The following is a 25,119-nucleotide window of genomic DNA, read 5'->3' as shown; positions in this document are numbered from 1 at the left end:
AACTTTCAGGATAGCATTTGAAATGTAAATAAAGAAAATAATAATTTAAAAAAAAAAAAAAAAAAGAGCGCTGACTGCTCTTCTGAAGGTCCTGAGATCAAATCCCAGCAACCGCATGGTGGCTCGCAGCCATCTGTAATGAGATCTGATGCCCTCTTCTGGGGTGTCTGAAGACAGCTACAGTGTACTTACATATAATAAATAAATAATCTTTAAAAAGAAAAAAAAATAAAAGAATAATTTAACAGTAGTAAACAAAAGTCCTCTATTAACTCTTCTAAAACAATCAAGGGACTCTTATCTACATCTTAGTTTGCTATCTATTACTGTGATAGACACCACAACCAAGGCCCACTTGGGGAGAAAAGGGATTATTCCAGTTTACAACTCTCAGTCCACAGTCCATCATCAAAGGAACTCAAGGCAAGTACCTGGAAGCAGAGACTGAAACAGAAACCATTGAAGAATGGTCTGGTATTCTCCATGGCTTGCTTAGTTTGCTTTCTTATACACCCCAGAACCACCTACCCAAGGGTGGCACCGCTTATAATGAGCAAGGACCTTGCACATCAATCATTAATCAACCCAATGCCCCACCCTGACTATGTACAGGCCAATCTTATGCAGGCATTTTCTCAGTTGAGGCTCTCACCTCTCGGATGATTTTAGTTTGTGTCAAGTTGACAACATACTGGTTTGCACCCCATGTAATTAGAGTACTTTGTAACAGCTCTATAAGATGTTTAAATTCACAGACCAATAAATTAAGCAGTAAAAATGTCTATTCACATGAACACACTTATACATACATACAGACCCACATGTATATATACAGTATTCATATATGCAAATCCATTCATATATGCATGTATTTTAAACTATCTGAATAGAAGATACTTCAAATTTTTGCAAGGTTTGTTCCAATCTTTCCAAAATGTTTTTCTCTAATCTATCTTCCTACTAAGACTAAATTTTAGGACATAGTTTAAATTTGTTTGTATTCTTCTAAGAGACTATTATTATCTTAGCTAAGATCAACTTTTATAGCAAAAAAGTCATTGCTATTAATGATAACTTTGCTAAGTTCATGTGTTCATTTATACTCAAGCATGTGAAAACGCGAAGCCATTACCTATTCAACAACGGCATCCAGCACTTGCCTGGATGTGGTAATTACTAAAACACGATGTCCGTCCCTGAGGACACAGGAGAACACACTGTGCACTGTCTGTCCCCGAGTTACTATATGTCTCCATAAGCTGAGATTTCTGAATCCCACCATCATTTTGTATTCAGAAAACAAATGATTATGGGGGCACATACCAGCGAGCTTATCGCTTAGGAAGCTGAGGCATAAGGGTCACAGGTTGAGGGCCAACCCCAGGCTACATAGCAAAGCTCTGTTTTAAGAAGAAAAAAATCTGGCAGAAAATACAACAAAATTTCGGTCAAAACTGATGTTTGGGAAACAACTATCTTATACCTGACTTTCAAGGCATAAAAATTCTCACAGCATGTTTACTTACTTGATACATAAAAACTAAGCACTAGTTTGCATGATGTTAGATCCTAGAATAAACAAACCAACAAGGATGTTAGTCCCACAGAGCTTAGCCTAAAAAGGGAGAGGGCCACAGACCATGGGAAGTTCCATAATGTAAAGAAAACAAAGGGAAGGAAAACTGGGACCTAACCCAGTCCTGCCAAGCATGGAACAGGATCACAAAAGTTCAGTTCTCGGCTCTACCGGGCTGAGTCGCAGTCGGACCCAGCCTGAGCATCAAGGAAGGCTTTCCTGAGCGGGAACACCATGAAGCACAAGCACAGCAGAGCAGGAGCCGGCTGGCTGGGAGGACAACCACGTACGTGTGCCAACGCCTCTCCCAAGTGGGAGACCTTGGAGGAAATGATGACTGTGTCAAAAATAAAACTAAAAGCAGTGCACCTTCTGTATTTAAAAAAGCTTCCTGCTTTGCGTGTTAGCCTGGGCAGTGCAGTTACAGCCAAGTCTCAGTACTTACTACTTCATATTCCAGGTCTGACAGAAGCCTGAAGTGTTCTTTGCCCACTAACAGTAGTTTGCTCCTTCCGGTGACAGGGCTCACTTCCAGGTGAGTGAAATAAAACACTACAAAGAGCAGTCCAAATGCACTCAGACCAAGAAGCAGCCTCCACTTGTTCTTCCTCACGCTGTCTTTAAATAGCTCCTTCTTGTTAGGGGGAAGTGCTTGCCACCATTTCCTTATGCCCCTGTGACAAATCAGAAATGGCCCATCTGTAAGTGCACATGCTCACACCTCACCAAAGCCAATCCCTTCCACCTTTACGTTTCTGTGCACATAGCTTTTAACTTAGAAAATCCTTAGAGTATGGAAAGTCATCAACTCTATAAAATTATAATTAAAAATCCTAAGGCTCTCTTGAATTTCCCACATCAGCTAGTGTGAAGGCAAACCCTAGAATAAGGAGCAGTGTTGTTACAACTCCCACTAATAACACTTCCTATTTCCCATATGCTAAGCGCTGTCTAATCACTATGCGTGTGCTCTTTCTAACCCTTGTTACAGAGGACAGCCTAGCCAAGGGAGGTAGCTAGAGGAAAACCCAGCAGTAGGGAAAGCCACTCCCAGACTGACCACTAACAAGGATGGCGTCCGTAGGCAAGCATCTCGGAGTCATGGAGGATAAAGTGTACCTTTCCCACGGCTCCTGAGACTCCAGCACAATCTGCCAGGGCTCCAACAGGGAACAGGAGGCACTACCTCAGCACTGACCAACAATAAGCAGCCCTGCTCAGAAGCAGCAGCCCCACTACCATCCAGGGGGAGTGGGGGAAGTGAAGTGCCAGAGTAATCAAAGTGTGCTGTTACAGAGGCCATCTGGGGAGGGTCTTGCTGGCTGACAGGAGTGGACAGTAGTTCTCTAAAGTGCCAGGCTAGGTACAAAAACATTTTGACAAAACATTTCCTTGTGGATACATTTTTTAAGTCTTAAAATTTATCATGCACACACACACACATATGTGAAATTTCTCTTGACAAGAATTCATTCTACAAAACAATTTTGTGAAGTTACTACAATTTTACTAAGTCCCTGCTATCATTTGGAAGTATCCACCAAAAGTCTATGTATTCAGTATCAAAAGCTTGGCCCCTGGCCTGTGGCACTACTAGAAGTGGTATGACCCACAGGAAACGGGAACTAGTAAAAGAATGTGGGGTCTCTGGAGAGATGCCCTTGAAGGGGCTATTAGAACCCCAGCCCCTGCCTGTTTCTGTCTTTGCCTTCCTGACCATCATGAAATGGACAAGTCTCCTCTGCCAAGCATTCCCACACCATGCACTGAGTGAGCCCAGCCTATGCAACCACGGACCAAAACCTCAGAAAGCATGAACCGAAATAAGTCCTCGCTCCCTTATTATCTCAGTTATTTCATTACAGTGTCCAAAGTTGACTAACACAGAGATAGCGACTAAACCAGAAGAGCCATAAAACAATGAAGTATACTTATTTCCTATTACAACACTTACAGCATTACTACTTACTTAAGTATATGTGTAACATATTATAAGAGAAAATTCATAACAGTAAGATCAACACCAAAATCAAACAATTTTATAGGAGTAGACCTCACAAAGCGATCATCCCTACAAGTGAGGATGAGTTTGTTACTCGGGAGCCAATGTAGATACCTACTTTCTATCAACATCAAACAACAGAATGAAATACATTACAGAGAAATTCTTGGATTTTGAATAAAAGTAGACTGGGTTGTTAGTACGGAAGGAAGTAGATGGCAAGGAGGGTCAGCAAACTTAGCAAAACTTTCTGAAGAGACAGGTTTGCTTTCTTCAACCTTCATGAAATAAGGAAAAGGGGTTGAGAAATAGCCACTTCGATATAAAATGCAGAGTTATAAAGGACTACCAAGAGAAACATAACAAAAATCCTCTGAAAACAGAATGGTGGAATGAGCTTTATTAATGTGGCTAAGGCTGAGCCCCTAATTATATAAATCAAGTCCTTCATTTCATGTCAACTGCCTAAACTTCCACAAAATCAAAAGGCAATGCTCTTAAGTGCTGTTGTTACACAAATCATTGTCAATATTTCCCATTATCCCTATAATTAGAAATGTGAAATCTTTTAGAAATATCTCAACCAACAAAAACTTAAGGATCACATTTGTGTACAATTAATTTGAAACAAATTATTTCAAGATTATTAAAATCCTACTTACACACAAGACTGGTAGAATTTACCTTTAGAAACTCAAATTTTGAGCTGAATATGGCATAGGGAAAGGTTTCCTTAAAAGTACAGTTTTATAAATACTAAAGTTTAATTATTAAAAAAATTTTATACGTTAATACAAATGTGAATATAAAACTTCAAGAACTTTAACAAAAACATTGTTTTCCTCCCAAAGTATATTTACCTGCCCACGATGATAGCAAGGAGCTTTTGCACTGGTTTCAGAATAAGCAGCAAGAGAGGGACTGGGGCAGCCTGAACCCGTGCAGACGTGCGGAAACTCCGGGCAGGACAGTTTGGAGAACAGGAGACTCCAAGAGCAGGAACGCCCGCCACTTTCCTTGCTCCTTGTCTTAGAACAGAATCACCCCACACAGTACATCTGTAGGTAAGCACCCCCATTTCCTTGCTTTGGACACTTGAGAGGCATCTTGATTTTTTGTTATTGAGAGTCCTACAGAAAAGAAAGTCTCTGGGCAGTAAGGTCACTGAATGACAATGACCCCAGTATGTGTTCAGTCCCCAGTATGTGTTTACTGCTCGGAGCCGTGGTGCCAGTGGACAGCTTGCTGGTGGGGTCCACTGCCTCCTGATGGCCAGGTTATTCACTCCAGAGAGAAACTGATTTCTCCTGGTAGACTGCAGTCCATAAAGGAGGCTCATCTTTTGCTTGGTTATCTAGAACACACACACACAAATAAGACATGAACACCTGTGGAAAACATGTATTTACAAAGTGGGAATGTAATGCTTAAGAAATGCATGAGGGCTGGAGAGATAGCTCAGCAAGGTCCTGAGTTCAAATCCCAGCAATCACATGGTGGCTCACAACCATCTGTAATGAGTTTTGATGCCCTCTTCTGGGCTGTCTGAAGACAGCTACAGTGTACTTACATATAATAAATAAATAAATAAATCTTTTTAATAAAGAAAGGAAAAGGGATGCATGCTGAACATGTCAGGGTAAATGCCTGTACTTCAGTGCACCACCCACAGCAGCACCTTCAACAGGATAACCCAGAGGAACACACACAGCCTCAGCTCACTACACAGTGCTTATTTTCAACACTTGAACTTTTTCACTTCATTTAAAGAAAAAACATTTTATTTTAGTTTCAGGGACTCTATTTGATCAGCAAATCAATTGGCAAAATAAGAAATAGCTTCGATAAAACAACAAATGTGTATCAGTTGACAGTAATAAGAGTATAATGGGATAGAAAGACTAACTTTAAAAATGTTATCTTTAAGACTTTTAATTTACTCATTCCAATAAACCTATAGGGCTTTTGATTAGAATTAGAATGTAAAGAGAGACTTTAATGCCACCTAAAATTGACTTTTTAAAGGGAATGCATAAAATGAGGATTTCCACACACTTGGGGGTAGGCAAAGAAGGACTGAATGATGGGAAACAAGACTCGACCTACAACTGCCCCAGAGAATGGCCTGGCGAATCTCCAAACCACACACAAGATGACTACGCCTATAAGTGCCCTAAACTGAAGATGTGACGCCTGTGGACCAGGCAGCTAGAGCTTATGGGCAGAAGAAGGAAACACAGTCTCTGCAGGCCCCTCCCTTCTCTGCAGGCCCTCCCCATGCAGCTGAGCACTAGCTGGGCATACGAGTAAGAAGTCCTCCTGAAGCTTGCAAAGAATCATAATTTCTGGGCACAATCACAGGCCAGGGTGCATGATCTGTTCCCATTGATCAAAGTGGGGAAAGGTCCCATTTGTAATTCACAGAAATTAGGTGGAACCCCAAAGAGTGCAGCACGGATATGAGAGCTGCTTTACCCCAATAACAAAGGCTAAAACAGACAGACACCCAGAGAAACAACACACTAAAGGCTCAAGCAACTTCTGATAGCCACAGCCTGGAGTTTCTTTAAAAAAAAAAAAAAAAAAGCCTCAAGAATCAAAAAATAGGGGCTGGTGAGATGGCTCAGTGGGTAAGAGTACCCGACTGCTCTTCCGAAGGTCCCGAGTTCAAATCCCAGCAACCACATGGTGGCTCATAACCATCTGTAACAAGATCTGACTCCCTCTTCTGGAGTGTCTGAAGATAGCTACAGTGTACTTACATATAATAAATAAATAAATCTTAAAAAAAAAAAAAGAATCAAAAAATAAACATTTAGCAAAATATAATTCACAATTTAAAATTACCAAGCAGAAAATAAGATTCACAGAATCAAAAAAATATTAATCAAAGGAAGCTGACGCCTACCTAATACAAGTGGCAGTATTAGTAGGCAAGTCTGAAGGCCTTCATGTTTCTGAGACCCTACTGTGCTTTCCACATCTGACTGGGCTTCAGATGCTCTCTAAAGGAATTCCTTCTCTTCACCCAGTTGCCATGCCTTACAAATGCATGAGCTCAAAGACATTTTCATGGTAGGAAGCAGCTGTACAAGATCATGTGCAAGTTAATACTTCCATGGTAAATGGAACAATCTGAGGTATGCTCCCTACTTGAACTTCCCAACCTTCTACAAACCACATTCCAAACCATACGGACTTAGCCTTAGGATTTTAACATCCAGAAAAAACAAAGGCCACTTTAAGTCAGTCCTGCCAATCCACCTCCTGACTACCTCAGCCCAGCTCATCCTGGTTCTGGGATCCCGAGTTACAGATTTTACTATAACTACCTCACTTTAGTTCACTACCAATCCCTCCTCCAAGGAACCTAAAGCAATCCTTCAGGAAGGCAAATCAAACCAGGTGGGCAGTGGTGGCACATACCATTAATCCCAGCACTCAGGAAGCACAAGCTGGCAGAGATTTCTGTGAGTTCAAGGCCACCCTGGTCTACAGATCGAGTTCCAGGACAGCCATGTCTACAGAAAGAAACCCTTTCTTTAAAAATTAAATTAAGATACACTGCTTTGATCCACAACCAAGATGATAGGCTAATCTAAAAACAGCAGGAAATGCTACTACCTGCAAGAGCCCCGAAGCTGAGAAGAGCAAGCCTGTATTCTAGCACTTGAGTCACAGAGCCATTCAAGACAATTCAAAAACAAAACTGCAGTACAACAGGACAACAGAAGCAAAGTCCAATGTCAAAAGCAACGCTACCTAAGACTTCCTACAGAATGTTCCCTGTGCTGTCCACTACGGCAGCCATGGCGTGTGGCTAGGTGCATCTGAGGAGCAGAATTTGTACTCTGCTCCACTTTTATTAAAATTAATAAGAGGATAACTCCGGACAGTGCAGGCTAGTGTGATAGATACAGGCAAGCTGCAGCAAGGCCAGGCAGATGTGAACAGTCACCCAAAGGAGGCCCAGGGATATAACAAAATCTGTCCTTTAGGTTGCCAAAGGTTACAAATGTTTCTACAAAAGCTACAAATTCAGACTTAAATGGGAAATTTACCTATTTTAAAATGTTGCCAACCAAATTAATAAAACTTGATCATCTTAACCAAACATTCCTGTATCTCATTGGTTAAGGATTGTTTTAGTCATTGATTCATTAATTTATTGATAATTCATTATATGAACGAATGCTACAAGTCAGATGCCACTCTGTGTAGCAGATAAAAAGTAAAGACAAGACAAAAATGCCTGCCCAACCTGTAAAGCTAGTAAAGACAAAACACACTAATAGATACAGATATAAATCTTATAAAAGGCCTACGTGAAATTTAGGGGGCAGAATGGTGCTTATGAGGGATCCAGTATTCCCTCTTCCTGGGCAATGTAAATGTTTACAGTGTGTGTTACTTTGTGAATCCTAAACCAAGCAAGCTCTTCTGTAATTTCCACTGGTTTTCTGTGAGCCTTTCAATAAACTTCCTAATGTTGCTTCCAGCTTTCCAGTTCCAAAGGCACCTTCTCGAAGCCTCCTTCATCCACTGCTAAATTACAGAGCATCTAGTTTATAGATATCCCCCCTCAGAAAATAAACTCTCCTCCAAGTACCATGTGCCCTATTCACACTGCTGGGATCTGCTCATGAGAAAAGTGCTCATTTCAGAGCAGATGCAAACATATCTAACAGAGTCTACCCATAGAAGGTAAAAACAAAAGCTCCAAACACTAGGTACAGAATTAAAATCATTAGCATTTCTAACACTGGCAATCAAGTGCCATCCAGAATAGGAACAGTAGTTGTTTATCCGTAATCACTGATTAACCCTTCAAAAAAAATTTTTTTAAATGGGGAAAGAAATCTGTTTATACATTTTTCAAAGAGCCAGTCACTACACTACACAACACCTAAGAAAGAACTGGGACTGACGTGTGCTCGTCAAAGAACTGTGGCAGGCCAACAAACATAGCTGGCAGACTTGTAGGATTAGCAAATTAATGATGTGAGAAAATTAAACAATTTGGATGGCTAGCCTCTAAGAACATTTCAAACCCTTAGTGCTTCAAGTGCCATCTCAGAATGAACAAGTAGTGCGCGCTCACTCGCACTCAAAGCCGATGGCTAGAAGACAGTTTTAACAACTCTTACTGAAAACTACTATTTCTTCTCTAGTTTCTATGGAAACAGCTGTCAGACTGGCAAAAATAGGACATGCACTTTAAAATAATCATTCCAGCTAAGTACACATGATGGACGGCTTCTTAAAAAAAAAAAAAAAAAAAAGTAAGTTATCAGGGTTGGCTCTTAAGCTTCCAAATGTCACACCGCACCCCTGCATCTTGGCTAAGGATGATGGCTATGAAGTTAAATCCTTTTAGGAAGGCTCCAAGACCTTGAGAGCCGCTAGGAGGCGATGAACTCCTAAATTCCAAAATGTGGGATTTTCATCTCCTGGGACTAACATTTCTGGCGGGGGTTTGCCCCAGCACAGTTGCTCCCCGTCCCACCGCGAGTGGTAAATATTATCAAAGGTGATCCTTGGATACAAGCTTTTGAGGAAACCAGTGAGCTCCCTGGAGCTGCTCCGACTGTGCAGGAGAGCATGGGTCTCTCTGCACAAGGACGAGCGGCGAGGCGGAGGGGAGACCCGCACAGGCCAGGCCGGCGACGCCTGGAGGAAGCCCCGCTCAGGAGGGAAGCCACCACCCGAGGCGGGAGGCAAACTTCCAGAAAGCTCCACCCAGCCGAGCCGTTCGCCTCTTCCGGCACGGCCCAGGCCCACCGCGGTCCCCGAATCCCCCGGGCCCCGCTCCCCTTCTCCGCCCTCCCCGCCCCGCTCTGGAAGAACGCCGAGCCGTCACCGTGAACGCGCACTGGAGCCGCAGCCCGAGCCCGATCCAACAGCCGGCTCCGCGCAGGCGCACGCCTTCCCCAAGCCCCGCCCCCTCACTTCCTGCCCTGGGGACCTCCGGGGCGCTTTTTGCCCCGCCCTTGTGAGAACCAGTCCGTTTCCCCCAATCCCAGTCCTAGCCGGCTGCGGCTGTCCGGACTGTGGCGCCGTCGCGCCCCCGTGTGGTTGGAGGAGGATAGCCCAGGTTTAAGCTACCTGCCAGGAACTCTACACCTCCTCGGTACTTGGCATGGCTGTGTTGGATCCAGGCAAACCCGTGCCTGCTGTAGTTCCTACACCCGTTCTGCCAAAAGGAAAGCGAATCCAGGGGCTGCTGGAGGACTATGATGCCTTGACTTGAAGCTGCCCTGAGCTGATAATTTTGATTTTAGGTATAACATTAATTCTAGCATTCCAATTACTTACTGACAATTATCCCTCAGTCCTAGAGTGATAAACGTGCATAAAAATAAAACTATGAAAGACTGTTTCACCATGATCGCTTTAGGACACCAAACTTTTTAAGTGGTCAGCAGTATTCATGACCACAGCTCCTGGAGTGTCCTAAGACCAGATTTCACTGTGGAAATGTTTTGCAAAGGAGTGTGAATACTGGCAGACATGATTCTGTGGGAGCTGCAGCTACCCACCACAGCCAAAAGAAAACGATGCTTTGCGATTATGTGAATTTTTCTGGTCTTCCAGTAGGCTACCTGAGAGGCACATTAAAGATAAAAATACTATTCATGTATTCAACAAATATTTATCGAATGTGTGACAGACACTTTGTGGTGGTGATATTAAGATCAATATCATATGGTTACTGCAAGGAAGACATCATGAAGCGGGGATTGAAGAGGGTGGACAGAGCATGACTTCACTGAAGGTTCAGGCTTATTCAATCCACCACATCTGCTAGATGTGCTGTGTAAATATTTATAAGCAGTCATAAAATGAAAATGGTTTTACAACCCAATGGAAGCTGGGAATATAACTGGAGGAGTCACCAGTAAGGAAGATGACTCAGTCCTTGGGTACCACTGAGGAAAGGAGTCGATGGGTTAAGAGAAAATAGAAGTTGGGAAACAGAACCTGGAGAACTTCAACATTTTAAAACTCAAAAGAGGGCATGGTGGCTTATCTCTCCAGCTCTACCATTTAAGAGGCTGAAACCAGAAGATGACTTTGAATTCAAAACCAGGTTACCAGATTCCATGGTTAATCCCAGGTCAGCATGGTCTACAGAGTAAGACTCTGTCTTAAAACCTAAATAAAAAGTGGTGGCGCACGCCTTTAATCCCAGCACTTGGGAGGCAGAGACAGGCAGATTTTTGAGTTCAAGGCCAGCCTGGTCTACAAAGTGAGTTCCAGGACAGCCAGGGCTATACAGAGAAACCCTGTCTGGAAAAAAAAACCCAAAACACAACAAAAGTGAGAAGAGAACTTAGATAGATGAAGGGAAGGGGGTTGGGGTGAGGATTCAGCATGCTATAATTAATAGTAACTTACCAATACTTAACTTCATTTAAATATAGTGATATTTTTCTGGGTATAGTGACACACACTTCTAGTCCCAGCTCATTTTGATTTTAGGTATAACATTAATTCTAGCATTCCAATTACTTACTGACAATTATCCCTCAGACCTAGAGTGATAAACATGCATAAAAATAAGACTGACTATGAAAGACTGTTTCACCATGATCGCTTTAGGACACCAAACTTTTTAAGTGGTCAGCAGTATTCATGACCACAGCTCCTGGAGTGTCCTAAGACCAGATTTCATTGTGGAAATGTTTTGAGGTGTAGAGTTCGGGGCAGGTAGCTTAAACCTGGGCTATCCTAGGAGACTAGGGCAGGAGATCAGTGATGCCTGGCTGAAACATTTTATGAGCCATTTACATAGTGCCTGCCAACCCCCTCATTTATATGTTAGACATGTTTTGTTTCTTACATGTGGATCTTGGTCATGGATGAACATGAAGTTCCAGTCTTTATCTGATATTGGTCACTTCCTTTTTTTCAATAATTATTTCCTTATATAAGTGTTTTGCACGTGTGTAAGTCTGCACACCGGAAGAAGGCATCAACTATGAATTGCTATGTGGTTGCTTGGAATTGAACTCAGGACCTCTGGAAGAGCAGCAGTGCTCTTAACCACTCAGCCATCTCTCCAACCCTGACATTGGTCACTTTCATATGCTTATCTTTCTTAAAGGACTTCAGCTCTATATTTTTGTTGTTCGTTTTATTTTTTATAATATAAGATTTTTGTTAGTTGAGAATTTCATACATACCTGTTTTCCCCCAGCTCATCCAAGATGCCCCCCATATTCCCTTCACAATTCATGCCTTCTTTTTTTTTTTTCAGTAACCCACTGAGTTTAATTAATGTGGCCCATACACACATGTGGGGTGGGAAACCCAATGAGTGATTGACTTACCAGAGAACACCCTCCAGCATCACCACCACCCTAGGTGCAAAAACAAAAACAAAAACAAAAACAAAAACAAAACCTCTCTCCCTCTCTAGCAGCCATCAGTAGCTCCCATGCAGAGTCACTGGTCATCATCTGAGCCCCTCCCACTCCATGCTGGACCATTGACTTCCTTGGTCTTCTGCAAGTCTTACACAGGCTCCCACAGCTGCTGTGAGTACAATGGTCCTGTCATATTTAGATGACACTGTTTCTCCCCAGTCTGCCCTGACCTCTGACTCATACAATCTCCTCACCTCCTCTCCGGTGATATTCTCTTTACCTTAGAGGAAGGGGTATGATGTAGATGTCCCCATTCATATCTGAACAGATCACAGCCACTTGCTCTCTGCACTCTGAACAGAGCACAGGTGATATGGAGGGACAAACAGAGAGACACTTGGGGAAGGGATGGGAAGAGAAGACAGGGGAAGATGTGGAGAAACGGATAATTAACATTGGGATTCTTGAGGGGGAAAACCATGGGAACCTCGACAAACTTCTTAAATATGTGCTTAAATGGAGTTACCCAACGCTGTGGAAAATGTTCTTTCCAGAAGTCAAAAGAACTACCCACTGACAAGTACGGAATATTCCCCTTGGGTGGTTGGACTTGTGACTCTGAGACCTCTCAAACACAGGCTATTAACATTGCTTTTGGTCTCTCACCAAAACTTGATAAGACCCTATTGAAAAAGATCACACATTTTGATGACAAAGCTTGAAGAAATCCAACTGTGCTGACCTAGAAAGCCTTCCCTGCTGGCTAGCTTTCATAGTTCTGGACTGCTGGGGGGAGAGAAGCCATCAACAATCTTGTGGGGCAACGGGACTATGCCACCAGGCAGAAGAACTGGTAAGGTTGAAGGAGGTTCAAAAACCCCAGGAGATCTCATAATTGAAATTGAGAACAGCAGGCATGGAACCAGCTCCCAGCCAGGCTCTAGCTGTCCTGGAACACATGACCATGACACCCTACTGAGAGGACAGTGACAAACGATCATGTAGCATAAAAACCTGGGTTTCTTCATGCTAGTGAGGTATCTGGATAGGGCAGGATAGAACTCACCCAATGAGCTTCCCTTCCTAGCTGTCCCTTCATGCAAAAGATAGTTAATCTTCTGGTTCACCCTGGGTAAGGTATATGCGTTTACATCTGCCATAACAATAAAGCAGTTTGAACAACCAAGAACTGGTCTTCATCAAGGAGTGTCTCCTTCATTAAGGATCACAGGGGCTTGTGGTTGGGGCTTCATTGTAAAGTACAGTGCCTAAATCTCTCAGAGAAGGCCTCCCCTCTTCCAGCCCCTCTGTACGCTCAGCACTCACTCAGATCCAGGCCGCTCTCAACTACTCGAGGTCCCCAGTGGTGTCTTGGTTCACAGGAGATTGAGAACCACAGGATCTGTCCCAGACTTCCCTATTTCCCATCTGGAGAAACACAAAACATGGACAAGGACCCTTATCACAGGCTGTGTTCTGCCTCCTCTGAGCGGCTTATTAGTGACGCTCTCAGCACCCCAGCGGTGAGGCAGATTCACAGCCCAACACAATCTTGCCCAGGTGTGAGTCTGCAAGGCATAATAATGACCAGCCGTGGGTCCAACAGTGGCATGAAAGTCACGGGGGCAACCAATTCTTTCTGATTGGATTTAAGGCCCATTGTACAGAAGCAAAATCATGCCTCATACTATAAGTCTAGCTGGAAAACTGGCTGAAGAGCTCATAGGCCCTGAGGATGAGCCTGCCATTCCATTGCTAAATTGACCTGGGGTCAAACTGCCTTCTAAATACATTTCTCCAAACCTTCAGACTAGGGCATCTGCCACTTCTCATCTGAGACGTGCCTTGAGGTGGGCAGTGGTTAAGACAAAGGCTCAATCTTGTTGCCTTTCTCTTCATCCTACTCCCCTGCCTCAATTCCCCACCGAGAGCTTCTGATGAAGCTGAAGGATGGTGAGTAGTGATCTATGACGTCTTCCATCCTGATAAGAGGACCACAGAGCGTCTCATTTCACTCCCCAGGGGAAGACAAGACTTTGGAATACATGTCACTGGCAGACCTGCGTCATAGGAGTTTAGTTTGAAGCCTTCACACATTTAAAGACACACGTGTCACAAATATTTGAAGGGTCTAAGAAGCAGTCACATCATCATACCAAAAATGGTTCCATGAGAGGCAAGAGCCAAGAAAGTCATGGTTATGATTGTCCCAGAAGTCATCTTTGTCCAGCTTGCTCTCGAGATGAAATTCCTCAGATTCCTGGTGGAAAGAGGCATGCTGATGATCGTATAATTGAGAATATAAAAAATCTTGGATAGAATAAAAAAAAAAAAAAGGAGTAGTCATGAAATAACAAAAGTGCCCAAAAAAAGAATAAGAAAACCAAACTAAAGGTGAAAAATGATGATGGATTTATAAAATAGGGGCTATCTTTGTATTTAAGAAGATAAGACATCCTTCTGTTCCCTCAGAGGAAAAAAATAAGGGTTTTTAGCATTTTGTTTCTATAGTCAGCCATGTCTTTAAGACTGAGACTGTGACATTCAAAAGGGTAATTGAAGGTTTTATTTCAGATAAGGACTTTGTGGGGTCATTTAATCTAGGCAGGACAAGTCTTTATTCACCCTGAGAAAGTGTCACCAAACATCAAAAGATATTCATAACCTTGGCAAGACTCACCTATTAGCATTGCTTTGGCTACTATTGTTTATAAACATCCTAGATAGTACAAATTCTAACAGCCGCATGTTACAGATCTGATCGGCAGAAGTAAGCTATGGGTCTGAGTGATCCCTAACTTCTAGGTAAGGATTCCCAACGTTGTGCCTTGTTATTGGACCATGTATGGGACAATCTCCAAAGCTGAAATTAACATCAATAACTCCTTTCATTTAGAGAAATTTTATCCAACATTTGTTAGATACATAGAAATATGGGGAAGTTCATTTAATAAGGACTTCAAGGTTATTGATTCAGGCAAAGAACAAAGCCCTGACATTGAAAAGAAAAATAACATTTTTTTGTCTGCTACATCAAAAGTTACCCAAGGTGCCTCAGTGGCAGTCTACCATGGCTTAAGCAGGTATTTTTCAGGGAACTTCAGGCAGAATCCGTCTGCAATGGCTGCCATCACTGAAGCTAAAGGCCCACTCTCTCTTTGGAAGGTAGAGCACCATCCTTTCCCTTTCAGTGATTTCCCTCTTTGCAAAGGGGACACCACTTTGTTTATAAGAACTCTAAAGAGGGCTGTTCTTTTCCAGGGCCCTTGTTTTCCACAGCTCTGTGAGCACTGCCCCTTTAACGTCCTCTCTCTGAAACCTGGGGTTCTCTAAGGTATGCGACTGCCACCTACCTACCTTTCCTTGGGTCTATTAAGCTGCCTCCATTCTATCTCTGTTGTTGAGAACACCAAAAGCCAATTTATAAGTTAATTTCTGTTAAAAATAATATCTTTTTAACAGGTATATTCTATATCAGTAGCTGTCCATGTCCTCCTCCTTCTCCTCCTCCTTAAATTTAAAATCCAGGTCAGACTAACCTAAAGATACAGAGTCAAAAATATCAGAAGTGACATCTTAGTACAAAGCTCTTCCCTTCTTAGTCATGTCCTGACAGGCAAATCTCCTTACACTGGCTTTCACCGCTACTTACCTTGTAGAGGTCCAGTCAGCTCTGTCGGATGCTGACTTCATGTTGGCCTTGCTATTTGCTTTAGCTGACGGAGTATGGCAGAGGTACGGGTCACTGAATTCTGGAGCCTGGCCTGAAGAACTCTTACAGTTTCCACCTTCATCCTTTTTTTTGTTGTTTTGCTTTGTTTTTGTTTTTGAAGACAGGGTTTCTCTGTGTAGCCCTGACTGTCCTGGAACTCGTTCTGTAGACCAGGCTGGCCTTGAACTCATGGAGATCTGCTGCCTGTGCCCTGGACTACTTACTGCTGACCCTCAGAATCAATGACACAGACTCAGGAGCAGGTGAGAAACACCACAGCAAGCTTGTCTGAATGCTGCTGCGGGCTCCTTTAATACTCTCCACCTGTGCCCCGTTGGTCCCAAGAAAGCATCTCTTCTAAACAGCAGTTCCTGATTGGCTGGCATTGTCTGCATCAATCCTTGGTCTCTCGGGCAGTCCTCAATTAGGTCCTCCTGCAGGAGATGCCTTTGTGGCTGCACAGCCCCCCAGAGTTTACATAGAGATGGCAGCCACCATCCCTCCTACAGAGATCCACCTGCCTCGGCCTCCCCAGTGCTGGGATTACAGGTATGTACCAACAACATCTGGCTCCACCTTCAGCATTTAACATTGCTATCTTGCAATGCTGTAAATGGATGCTAGACAAGTTAGTTGGGTATTTACAGGATGCACAGAGAAGAACTGACACTATAGACAAGAACTTTCACTAACTTCTGGGAACCTGATGACACTGCACTATACTTTCCACAACAACAAAAGTTCAGGGACAACATTAAGGATATCCATAGAACCCTGAGATCTGATAGCTAACTTATTTAATATCACTAGGTTTTAAGGTACCTTGTTATAAAATAAATAAACAAGTAATTAAGCAAATTTCATGTCATAGCCCAAAGACAGACCTGAGGTTCATAAAAACTCTCTATTTTCTCCCCCCATCATGCCCATATTAATAACATTTATTTCTCTGTCCATCATTATTTTTGTCTCTTTATTGGCATAATGGAACTGACAATCAATCTTAACCTCTGGAACTGCCAGAGCTGGGGATTTTTGTTCTAAAATCCCAGGTTCATTATTTGGAATTGGGTCTGAGTAGTTTTATGTGACTGCTCACTTGTGTGAGCACAGATGAACAACACACACAAACACATAGCCATGTGTCTTAGTTAGGGTTTCTATTGCTGTGAAGAGACACCATGACCAAGGCAACTCTTATTAAAGAAAAGCACTTAACTGGGACTGGCTTACAGTTTCAGAGGTTTAGTCCATTATCATCATGGTGGGAAGCACGGTGGCCTATAGGAAGGCGTGGTGCTGAGGTAGCTACGAGTGCTACATCCAGATTGGTAGGCACAGAAAGGAAAAGTGAGTCACTAGGCCTGGCTTGAGCTTCTGAAACCTCAAAGCCCACCCTCAGTGACACGCTTCCTTCAACAGGCCACACCTACTCCAACAAGGCTACGCCGCCATTAGTGCCACTCTCTGCGAGTCTATAAGGGCCATTCTAATTCAGACCACCACACCACGCATAAAGACAGACTGAAGAACCAAAGACTTTGAAGCATTTATTCGCATCTATCATTTGTCAGGTTTCTAAAAATCTTTTACTTTTTATGTGTATGGGCCTTTTTACCTGCACATGTATATGTGTACCATGTACATGCCTGGTTCCTGCGGACAGCATTAGATGCCCTGAAGCTAGATATACAAACAGTTGTAAGCTGCCATGTGGGTGTTAGGAATTGAACCGGGGTCCTCTGGAAGAGCAGTCAGCACTCTTAACTGCTGAGCCCCTCGTTTGTCAATGTTAAATTAGACTGTTATCTGATTACCTTCTCAATAGCATTACACAATCCTTAATCCAATATCTGGACTTCCAAAGCCACGACTCTTCACATAAATGAAGTGGAAGCTTTGGGTCATAGAGACACTGCACATAACCTGATTACTTCTAGTGCTTAACATGGTGGACAAGCATCAACAGCCCAGCTTTAAGATAGCTATCTTGTTTTTTGTTTTTGTTTGTTTGTTTTTGTTTTTTTTGGTTTTTTGTTTGTTTGTTTGTTTTTTAGTCTTAAATCAGACAATAGAAGATCCTTGAAAACACTGGGCTTTTGTTAAAAGAGGAGAGCTCAGGCAGACTGGCAATAAATCTTATGCCTTAAGATCACAATTGTGAGTTAATAATTATCCTAGACTTGAAGACTTTAGTGCTTCTCTCTCTCTCTCTCTCTCTCTCTCTCTTGCTCTCATTCTCACTCTCTCTCTCTTGCCTCAGTAACACTGCCTTTTCCCTTCACATACAGAAAAACTTATCTAGCTTCTGCCTGGCCCTAATTGCTGAGATCCTATTGTCTGTAACTTTCATTATACAAAGAAAAATTACCAAGTTATTTGACAAACGTATATATCCATCATTTCATGTATACTACAGCATCTATAAAAATCTCACAATTACTATTTATAAATTAGGAATATGATTGGAAAATATCTAGCACCGTTAATCTAATAAAAGTATTTTAATATACATTTCTTAGAGATATTTTGATTAACATAAAGCAGTTTTAGGTATTCTTGTTTTTTCTGTCACCTTTGACTATTAAAGAAAAATGAAATAAAAACCTAGTTTCTTTTCTAGAACCTATTTTGGGAGAAAATTACTATCAAAATGATGCTGCCAATGCTGTTATTGCTTAGCAAGGCCTCCATATTATGGAGCCGCAGGGATGGCTCAGTGATACTGGCACAAACTGCTTTTACCTAGGGTCCAAGTTCAACGCCCAACACTCATGTCAGGTACCTCACAATGAATATCCCCAAGGTGATCTTTCTGACGCATCTGGTCTTTATGGGCATTCATGTGCACATGAATAATTAACTACAGTGGTTAAAAATAGTATTAAACGCTTATATTATAGTTCAATGGATGTTGTTCTAAATAAAAAAAGTAGCATTTAAGAATATTAAGATTTTAGGAAGATTACTTAATAGACCCCATTTCAATAGATTTTAGAAAGCTAAGAGTACCTAAGTTTATTAAAGTTTAATCCAACATGGTAAAAATAGTAATTTTATTGCACAATTTAAAATGAAGAGACCACAGGATTTGCTAATCAGTTATTTTGAAAAATGTTGGGAACTGATGAAGTCTTATCCATGCTGTCTTAGGCACAGAATAACGCACAATTACTTGAGAATTTTACCTTGAGCAGCCAGGACACAATTTCATTAAATCAGGGTATATTTTGTCAAACAAAGAAGAAATATTTTATCTCTATTCTTTGTGGGGTACAAGGTTAAATCTTGGGAGATCTGTAAGCCTGCCTTTCTGATTTCCTGTCATCCTATTTCCTTGGGTACCCTCAGTTGGTCGTTGGCCCCCTCCTGCTTTGGGAATAAGAACAAGGAGCTCTATAGTGTAAGGGCTCTGCAACATTACTTACAGGACATAAGCTGGAGGCTGTTTGTTACAGTCACCTGTGCAGTGCCCTGGCCTTTGCATGTCAGCAGGGCTGGCCTCTGTCCTTCCACCTCTCAGGTTTATCAGAGATGAATCTGATCCATGGACGAATACAATGATTTGGTCCCAACTGAAGTTTTCTATGGATATCAGGCGGGGACTGACTGCTGGATGAAATGTTATCTCAGGAGAGCCTGATCTTAGATGGGCTTAAGGCTGGCGAATTGTCTGAAGTTTTCAGAAATAGGGCAGGATTTTCTGTCCTTGCTTATATAACCTTCCTGACCTAAACATTGTTAGCAGGATTCTCAGTATAACTTTTCATCCCTGTGATGAGACTCTCCTTCATCATCCTACATCTGTGCATCCCTGTTGGGATGGGAGAATCCCATTCAGGGAGTTTCTGGCCTGGGAGAGCCTGTAGTGCAAACAGATGGTCTTGGGGACTTGAACCAATAATTCATCCACCTACCTTCTAGCTTCCTCCTAGATCCTCTGCTTTTCTCCAAGGGCACACAAAACAGGGGTGATGAGCGCAGAGCAAAATTAATCAGAATGGTGAGAGAGGTGAGAATCCATTGCCCTCCTGACCCGTGCCTCTCACTCCCCAGAGCTGGACAACTCGGGGCATCCAGACCCTGAAAAGTGCTTGGCCTAGCCTACCAGGCAATGCTGCCATCTTGCTTTTTGCTTTTGTCTCTGATGCCATTAGAGCTAGTCTTTGAATCCTCAGTCTTGCCAGGGGATGGCCTTGAAGCACAGATCAAGACTCATGAACCCTGATGGAAGCAACAGATGAAACCACCAAGTGTCCAGGTCCAGACGCTACAGGCAATGGAGTCAGCCCTCACTACACACTGCATCCTCCCCACTCTGGCCAGAGCCCAATGTCCAGAGTAAAGATGGCTCTCTGTGGTATCACCTGAGTATAAAGAGGCCATGGGCTCTGTGATGACTATTCTTGGTTGTCAGCTTGACTACGTCTGGAATTAACTAAAGCCCAACAGGCCGGGTGCACCTGTAAGGATTTTTTTTCTTGAGGACCCACTTCTAATCTGGATCTGTGAGCTGGGAAGATCCACCTTTAATCTGAGCCACGCCTTCTGCTGAAAAGCCGTACAAAGGACATAGAAGAAAGAAGCTTTGCTCTCTGCCTGCTTGCTCTTGATCTCATTGGCAAGTTCATGGCATTAGAGCCCGTGTCTACAGGATTCTGGTGTACACTGAAAACCAGCTGAGACATCCAGCCCTGGGGACTGAACACCTACTGTATTTTTTGTATCTTCCATCGGTAGATAACCATCATTGTTGGAGTAGCTGGACCACAGCCCATAAGTCTCACTAATACATGCCCTTTCTAGAGAGATTCAGTCAGCTCTACTCCCCTAAAGAACCTGCACAGCACAGGCGTGAACTGCAGCAACTACCATGGCTATCACATGCCCGAACTGGGTCATCAAGGCTGTCCTGGGAGAAAATGGGAAAAGGGAGTGGAGATGGGCAACTACTGGCAGTTTAAGAGTATTTGGGGGGAGCAGTAGTGTTGGGGAACCCAGTAGTTAGGCATGCTGTGGATGTGGGCTCGAAACTTTTCTTCTCTCCTGACCTTGCAGTATCATAAACTGTGAAGAAAGTTGGATTCAGTATCCCCAGGCTGTTGTCAAGTCTGCGTTCACATCTGTCTGACACCATGCCCACAATCTCCCCAGCTGGGCCCCTGGTGTCCCTGTGCTTTGGAGGGAAAATGAAAGATGAAGGAAGGAGGGAAGGAGAGAAGGAGGCATGTAAGGGAGGCAGGCAGACAAACACGAGCATCCTAGCCTCTTTTAAGGACAGTAAGAGATTACAGACATAAATATTATCGCTAAGGTCCATGGTGCACTGCTGAGACTTCCAGGGACACACGGATAGTGGTAGAAACAGATGATGTATTAAGAAAAAGCACTTCTGCCAGGTATGGTGGTGCATGCCTTTAATCCCAGCACTCGGGAGGCAGAGGCAGATGGATTTCTGAGTTCGAGGCCAGCCTGGTCTACAAAGTGAGTTCCAGCACAACCAGGGCTATACAGAGAAACCCTGTCTTAAAAGAACCCCCCCCAAAAAAAAATAAAAAAATAAAACCTCCCCCAACCCCTTTAAAAAAAGAAAAAAGAAAAAGCACTTCTGAGCAACAAAGCAGGCCAGAGAGCTGAGAAGTTAGGAACTTGATGGCACTGAGCCCCATCAGCCCCTAATGTGTAGACCTTGGTGTGGGTAGGAAAGGGGCAGGGTTCCAGCCTTTTTCTCTGTTCCTTTCACAAGCTAATCTTGATGCCTCTTTCTCCACACTACCTTCCTGTCACACCAAGATATGTGTCATGAAACCCACTTCACTGAAGTCCCCTGTACCTGACCCTTACATATTCCAGCACCTCTGAGGCCATGTGTGCCTAGGATATGATTCCATGCCCTGGGGTGAGGAGTGTGCAGGCAGAAGGGAGTGGTTTCGATCTCAGGGAAGTGTCTGAGGACCTTCCCCACACTCCTCTACCATCAAATGTTAATAGAGCCAACCTCATTGACGGTCTGCTGAGGATGTCACTTCTGCTCTGATCTCAAGATGCTAGAGACCACGCCATGCCTGAAGGGTGACAATCCACAACAGGGTATGTAGATAAATTACATAAGACAAGAACAACTGTGACTGCAACACAAAAATCCATAAGAATGTTGTAGATATCCTCACTTCTAATCATGTTTGTTGTTGCCATTCAAGGGAAAAGAACTTTTGTGGCCATGTTTGTTTGTGTACACTTGTGTATACATGTACATATATGAGTCCAGAGAACAGCCTTGGGTGTTGGTACTCAGGCACTGCCCACTTGGTTTTTGATTTGTTGTGTTGTGTTTGTTGTGTTGTGTTGTGTTTCGTTTCATTTGAAATAGCATCTCTGATTAGCTCAGACTTAGACCAAGTAAACTAGACCTTCCCAGTCTGACTGCAAGCGGACACCACAGCTCTTGGCCCTTTCCACATGGGCCTGGGGAGGATGCAGCTCAGGCCCTTGGTTTTGCAAAGTAAGCATGTTACTGGCTGCACCATCTCCCTAGCTCTAATTGAGAAAAGCCCTCACTGAGGGAATGGCCAACCAATAGCTGGCCCAACTTGAGTTCCATCCCATGAGCAAGCACCAATCCTTAACACTATTAATGATACTCTGTTATGCTTGCAGACAGGAGCATGTTATCCTCTGAGAGGCTCCATCCAGCAGCTGACTCAGACAGATAAAGAAACCCACAGCCAATCAGTGGATGGAGCATGGGGACTCTTATGGGAGAATAGGAGGAAGGATTGTGGGCCTAACATGGATAGGAACTTCCCAGGAAAACCAACAGAGTCAACTAACCTGGACCCTTGGGGCTCTCAGAGACTGAACTAAAGAGCATACACAGGCTGGATACACAGACAAGGCCTTCCAGCACATATGTAGCAAATGTGCAGCTTGGTCTTCATATGTGTCCTGAACAACTGGAATGGAGGCTATCCCAAAAGTTATTGCTTGTGTGTGGTATATGTTCTTCTAGCTGGGCTGCTTTGTCCGGTCTCTGTGGGAGAAGTGCCTAGCCTCTCAGAGTCTTGAAGTGCCAGGCTGGTGGGGGGGGGGATCTCCAGGGGGCCCACCCCATCAGAGGAGATAGGGAGGAGGGGATGGGTGAAGGATTTTAGGAGAGGGTGATCAGGATGGGGGCAGTGAGTGGGATGTAAAGTGAATAAGTAAAATCAAAAATAAATAAATTAATTAAATTTAGAAAAAAGAAGAAGAAGAAGAAGAAGAAGAAGAAGAAGAAGAAGAAGAAGAAGAAGAAGAAGAAGAAGAAGAAGNAAGAAGAAGAAGAAGAAGAAGAAGAAGAAGAAGAAGAAGAAGAAGAAGAAGAAGAAGAAGAAGAAGAAGAAGAAGAAGAAGAAGAAGAAGAAGAAGCGGTCTTGCTAAGCTTGGAGCATACCTATAATCCCAGCACCTGGGAGTCTGTGACAAGAAGATTGAAAGTTTGAGACTTGACTTGGGCTAGGGTCCTGATAAGAGGAAAGAAGAGAGTGAGGGAGAGGAGGAGACAGGTAGTCCTATTTCTGTAGGGCACGCCAACGTAAAAGGTATCAATCAGATCTCAGCAGCCACAGAAAGACGAATCTCTGACGTAAGAAAATAGCTTGAGCATTGATTTAACCCTTTCCACTGCTGTGCAGTATGGGGCAGTGGACCGCGCCACCAGACAGAACTGGTGAGGTGGTAGCAAAGTAGAGAACCCGAATAAAACTCATAAGTGAGAATGGCAAGAGTTCAGATTCCTCTCCTAGAGCATATGGCCATGACATCAGGTCACATAGCATAAAGCCTAGAGTTCTCCATGCTAATGAGGTATCTAGGGGTCCTAAGTACTTAGCCAATGAGCATCCCTTCCTCGGCAAAAGTTATTTGATCTCTGGTTCCCCCTGAGTAAGTCGTATGCATCCTCATCTGCCGTGAACAGAGCAGTTTGGACAAACAAGAACTGGCTGACTCCTTCATCAAGGATCTGAGAGAGGGGACGGACAGCCCTTCATCCTACAGAGCAGTGCCTATGTCTCCCATAGAGGACCCCTGCCACACTCCTGGCACTCTTTCGGAGGTAAGCTGGCCACACACCCCTAGTCCCCCAACCCCCAACCCCCATCCCCCACCTCCTCACCCCCTATTTCCCACCCCTCCACCCCCCTCACCACGTTGCCCCTGGATCATCTCAGTCCCACAGGCCCGGTTCTCAAGTTCTCAACTCCTTGCTGTTCCCAATGGCGTCTGGGTGCCCCGGAGTCGGAGAACCACAGCTTTTATCACAGCAAACACAGACTGAGACTGTATCTTAGACTGCTTTTCGCCTCTCCTGCCTCAGGAGCCTGACACCCCAGCTTCAAGGAAGAACCGGCAGCCTAGCATCTCAGTGTTTCCCCTCCCCCAAGCAGCCTCTCATTGGCGTTCCGACACCCCAGAGGCTCCGCAGAAGTGCAGAACCACAATGTAGAAGTCATTCCACAGATGTATAATGAAAGCAAAGATAGATGGGAATTAAAGGTAAAACAAAATGTTTGTACTGGCGGAAGCCTTTGCTTGTTGCTCAGGAAGCCCTTACGCTTGCTAGGAGAGCACTGCACAGAGCCAGTCTCCCCGGCCCGTGGACGAGTGCTTCTGACGCTGCAGCATACCTGGCTTCCAGCCTGAAAAGGCAGCAGTTTGGCAGTGATTTTCCAGCTGTATTCAGAAATCGGGTGCTGTTTCAAGTCCTATTGTTTTTAATTTTCAGCTATGTAAACTTGAGTATGCTGCCACCCAGTGGGGGGATCTTCTCCAAGAGAACGGATCCCTCTGCTTTTATACTTTTTTTTATTACATTTTTATATTATTATTATTTTCTTTATTTACATTTCAAATGCTATCCCAAAAGTTACCTATACCCCCCCACACACACCCCTGCTCCCCTACCCACCCACTCCTACTACTTGGCCCAGGCCTTCCCTTGTGCTGGGTTATATAAGGTTTGCAAGACCAAGGGGCCTCTCTTCCCAGTGATGGCCGATTAGTTCATCTTCTGCTACATATGCAGCTAGAGACACAAGCTCAGGGGGTACTGGTTAGTTCATATTGTTGTTCCACCTACAGGGTGCATCCCCCTTCAACTCCTTGGGTATTTTCTCTAGCTCCTCCATTGGGGACCCTGTGTTCCAATAGCTGGCTATGAACATCCACTTCGATGTTTGCCGGGCACTGGCATAGCCTCACAAGAGGCCACTATATCAGGGTCACTTCAGCAGAATCTTGCTGGCATGTACATTAATATCTAGGTTTGGTGGCTGATGATGGCATGGATTCCAGGATGGGGTACCTTAAGCTGTACTTCAGAGCAATTGTGATAAAAACTGCATGGTACTGGTACAGTGACAGACAAGTAGATCAATGGAATAGAATTGAAGATCCAGAAATGAATCCACACACCTATGGTCAC

At 43.6% G+C, this 25,119-nt stretch overlaps 1 protein-coding gene across 2 annotated transcripts in view; it reads right to left on the bottom strand.

Annotated features, from left to right (window-relative positions):
- Positions 1-9,499, bottom strand: part of Oma1 (OMA1 zinc metallopeptidase) — a 48,257-nt gene extending 38,758 nt beyond the window's left edge. The window contains exons 1-3 of one of the 2 annotated variants that reach the window (XM_021200789.1): positions 9,439-9,499; positions 4,439-4,932; positions 2,022-2,250 (exon numbers count right to left, since the gene is read on the bottom strand). In XM_021200789.1, coding sequence (XP_021056448.1) covers positions 2,022-2,250; positions 4,439-4,917 — 708 coding nt within the window. In that variant the 5' untranslated portion in view covers positions 4,918-4,932; positions 9,439-9,499. Of the gene's footprint in view, positions 1-2,021; positions 2,251-4,438; positions 4,933-6,486; positions 6,977-9,438 lie in introns of those variants that run through there. The other variant, XM_029539444.1, reaches the window with a different exon arrangement.
- Positions 9,500-25,119: the final 15,620 nt, after the last annotated feature.

Source organism: Mus pahari, chromosome 6, assembly GCF_900095145.1.
Source record: "Mus pahari chromosome 6, PAHARI_EIJ_v1.1, whole genome shotgun sequence".
Taxonomy (NCBI): Eukaryota; Metazoa; Chordata; class Mammalia; order Rodentia; family Muridae; genus Mus; species Mus pahari.
This window is presented reverse-complemented; position numbering and strand designations above follow the sequence as displayed.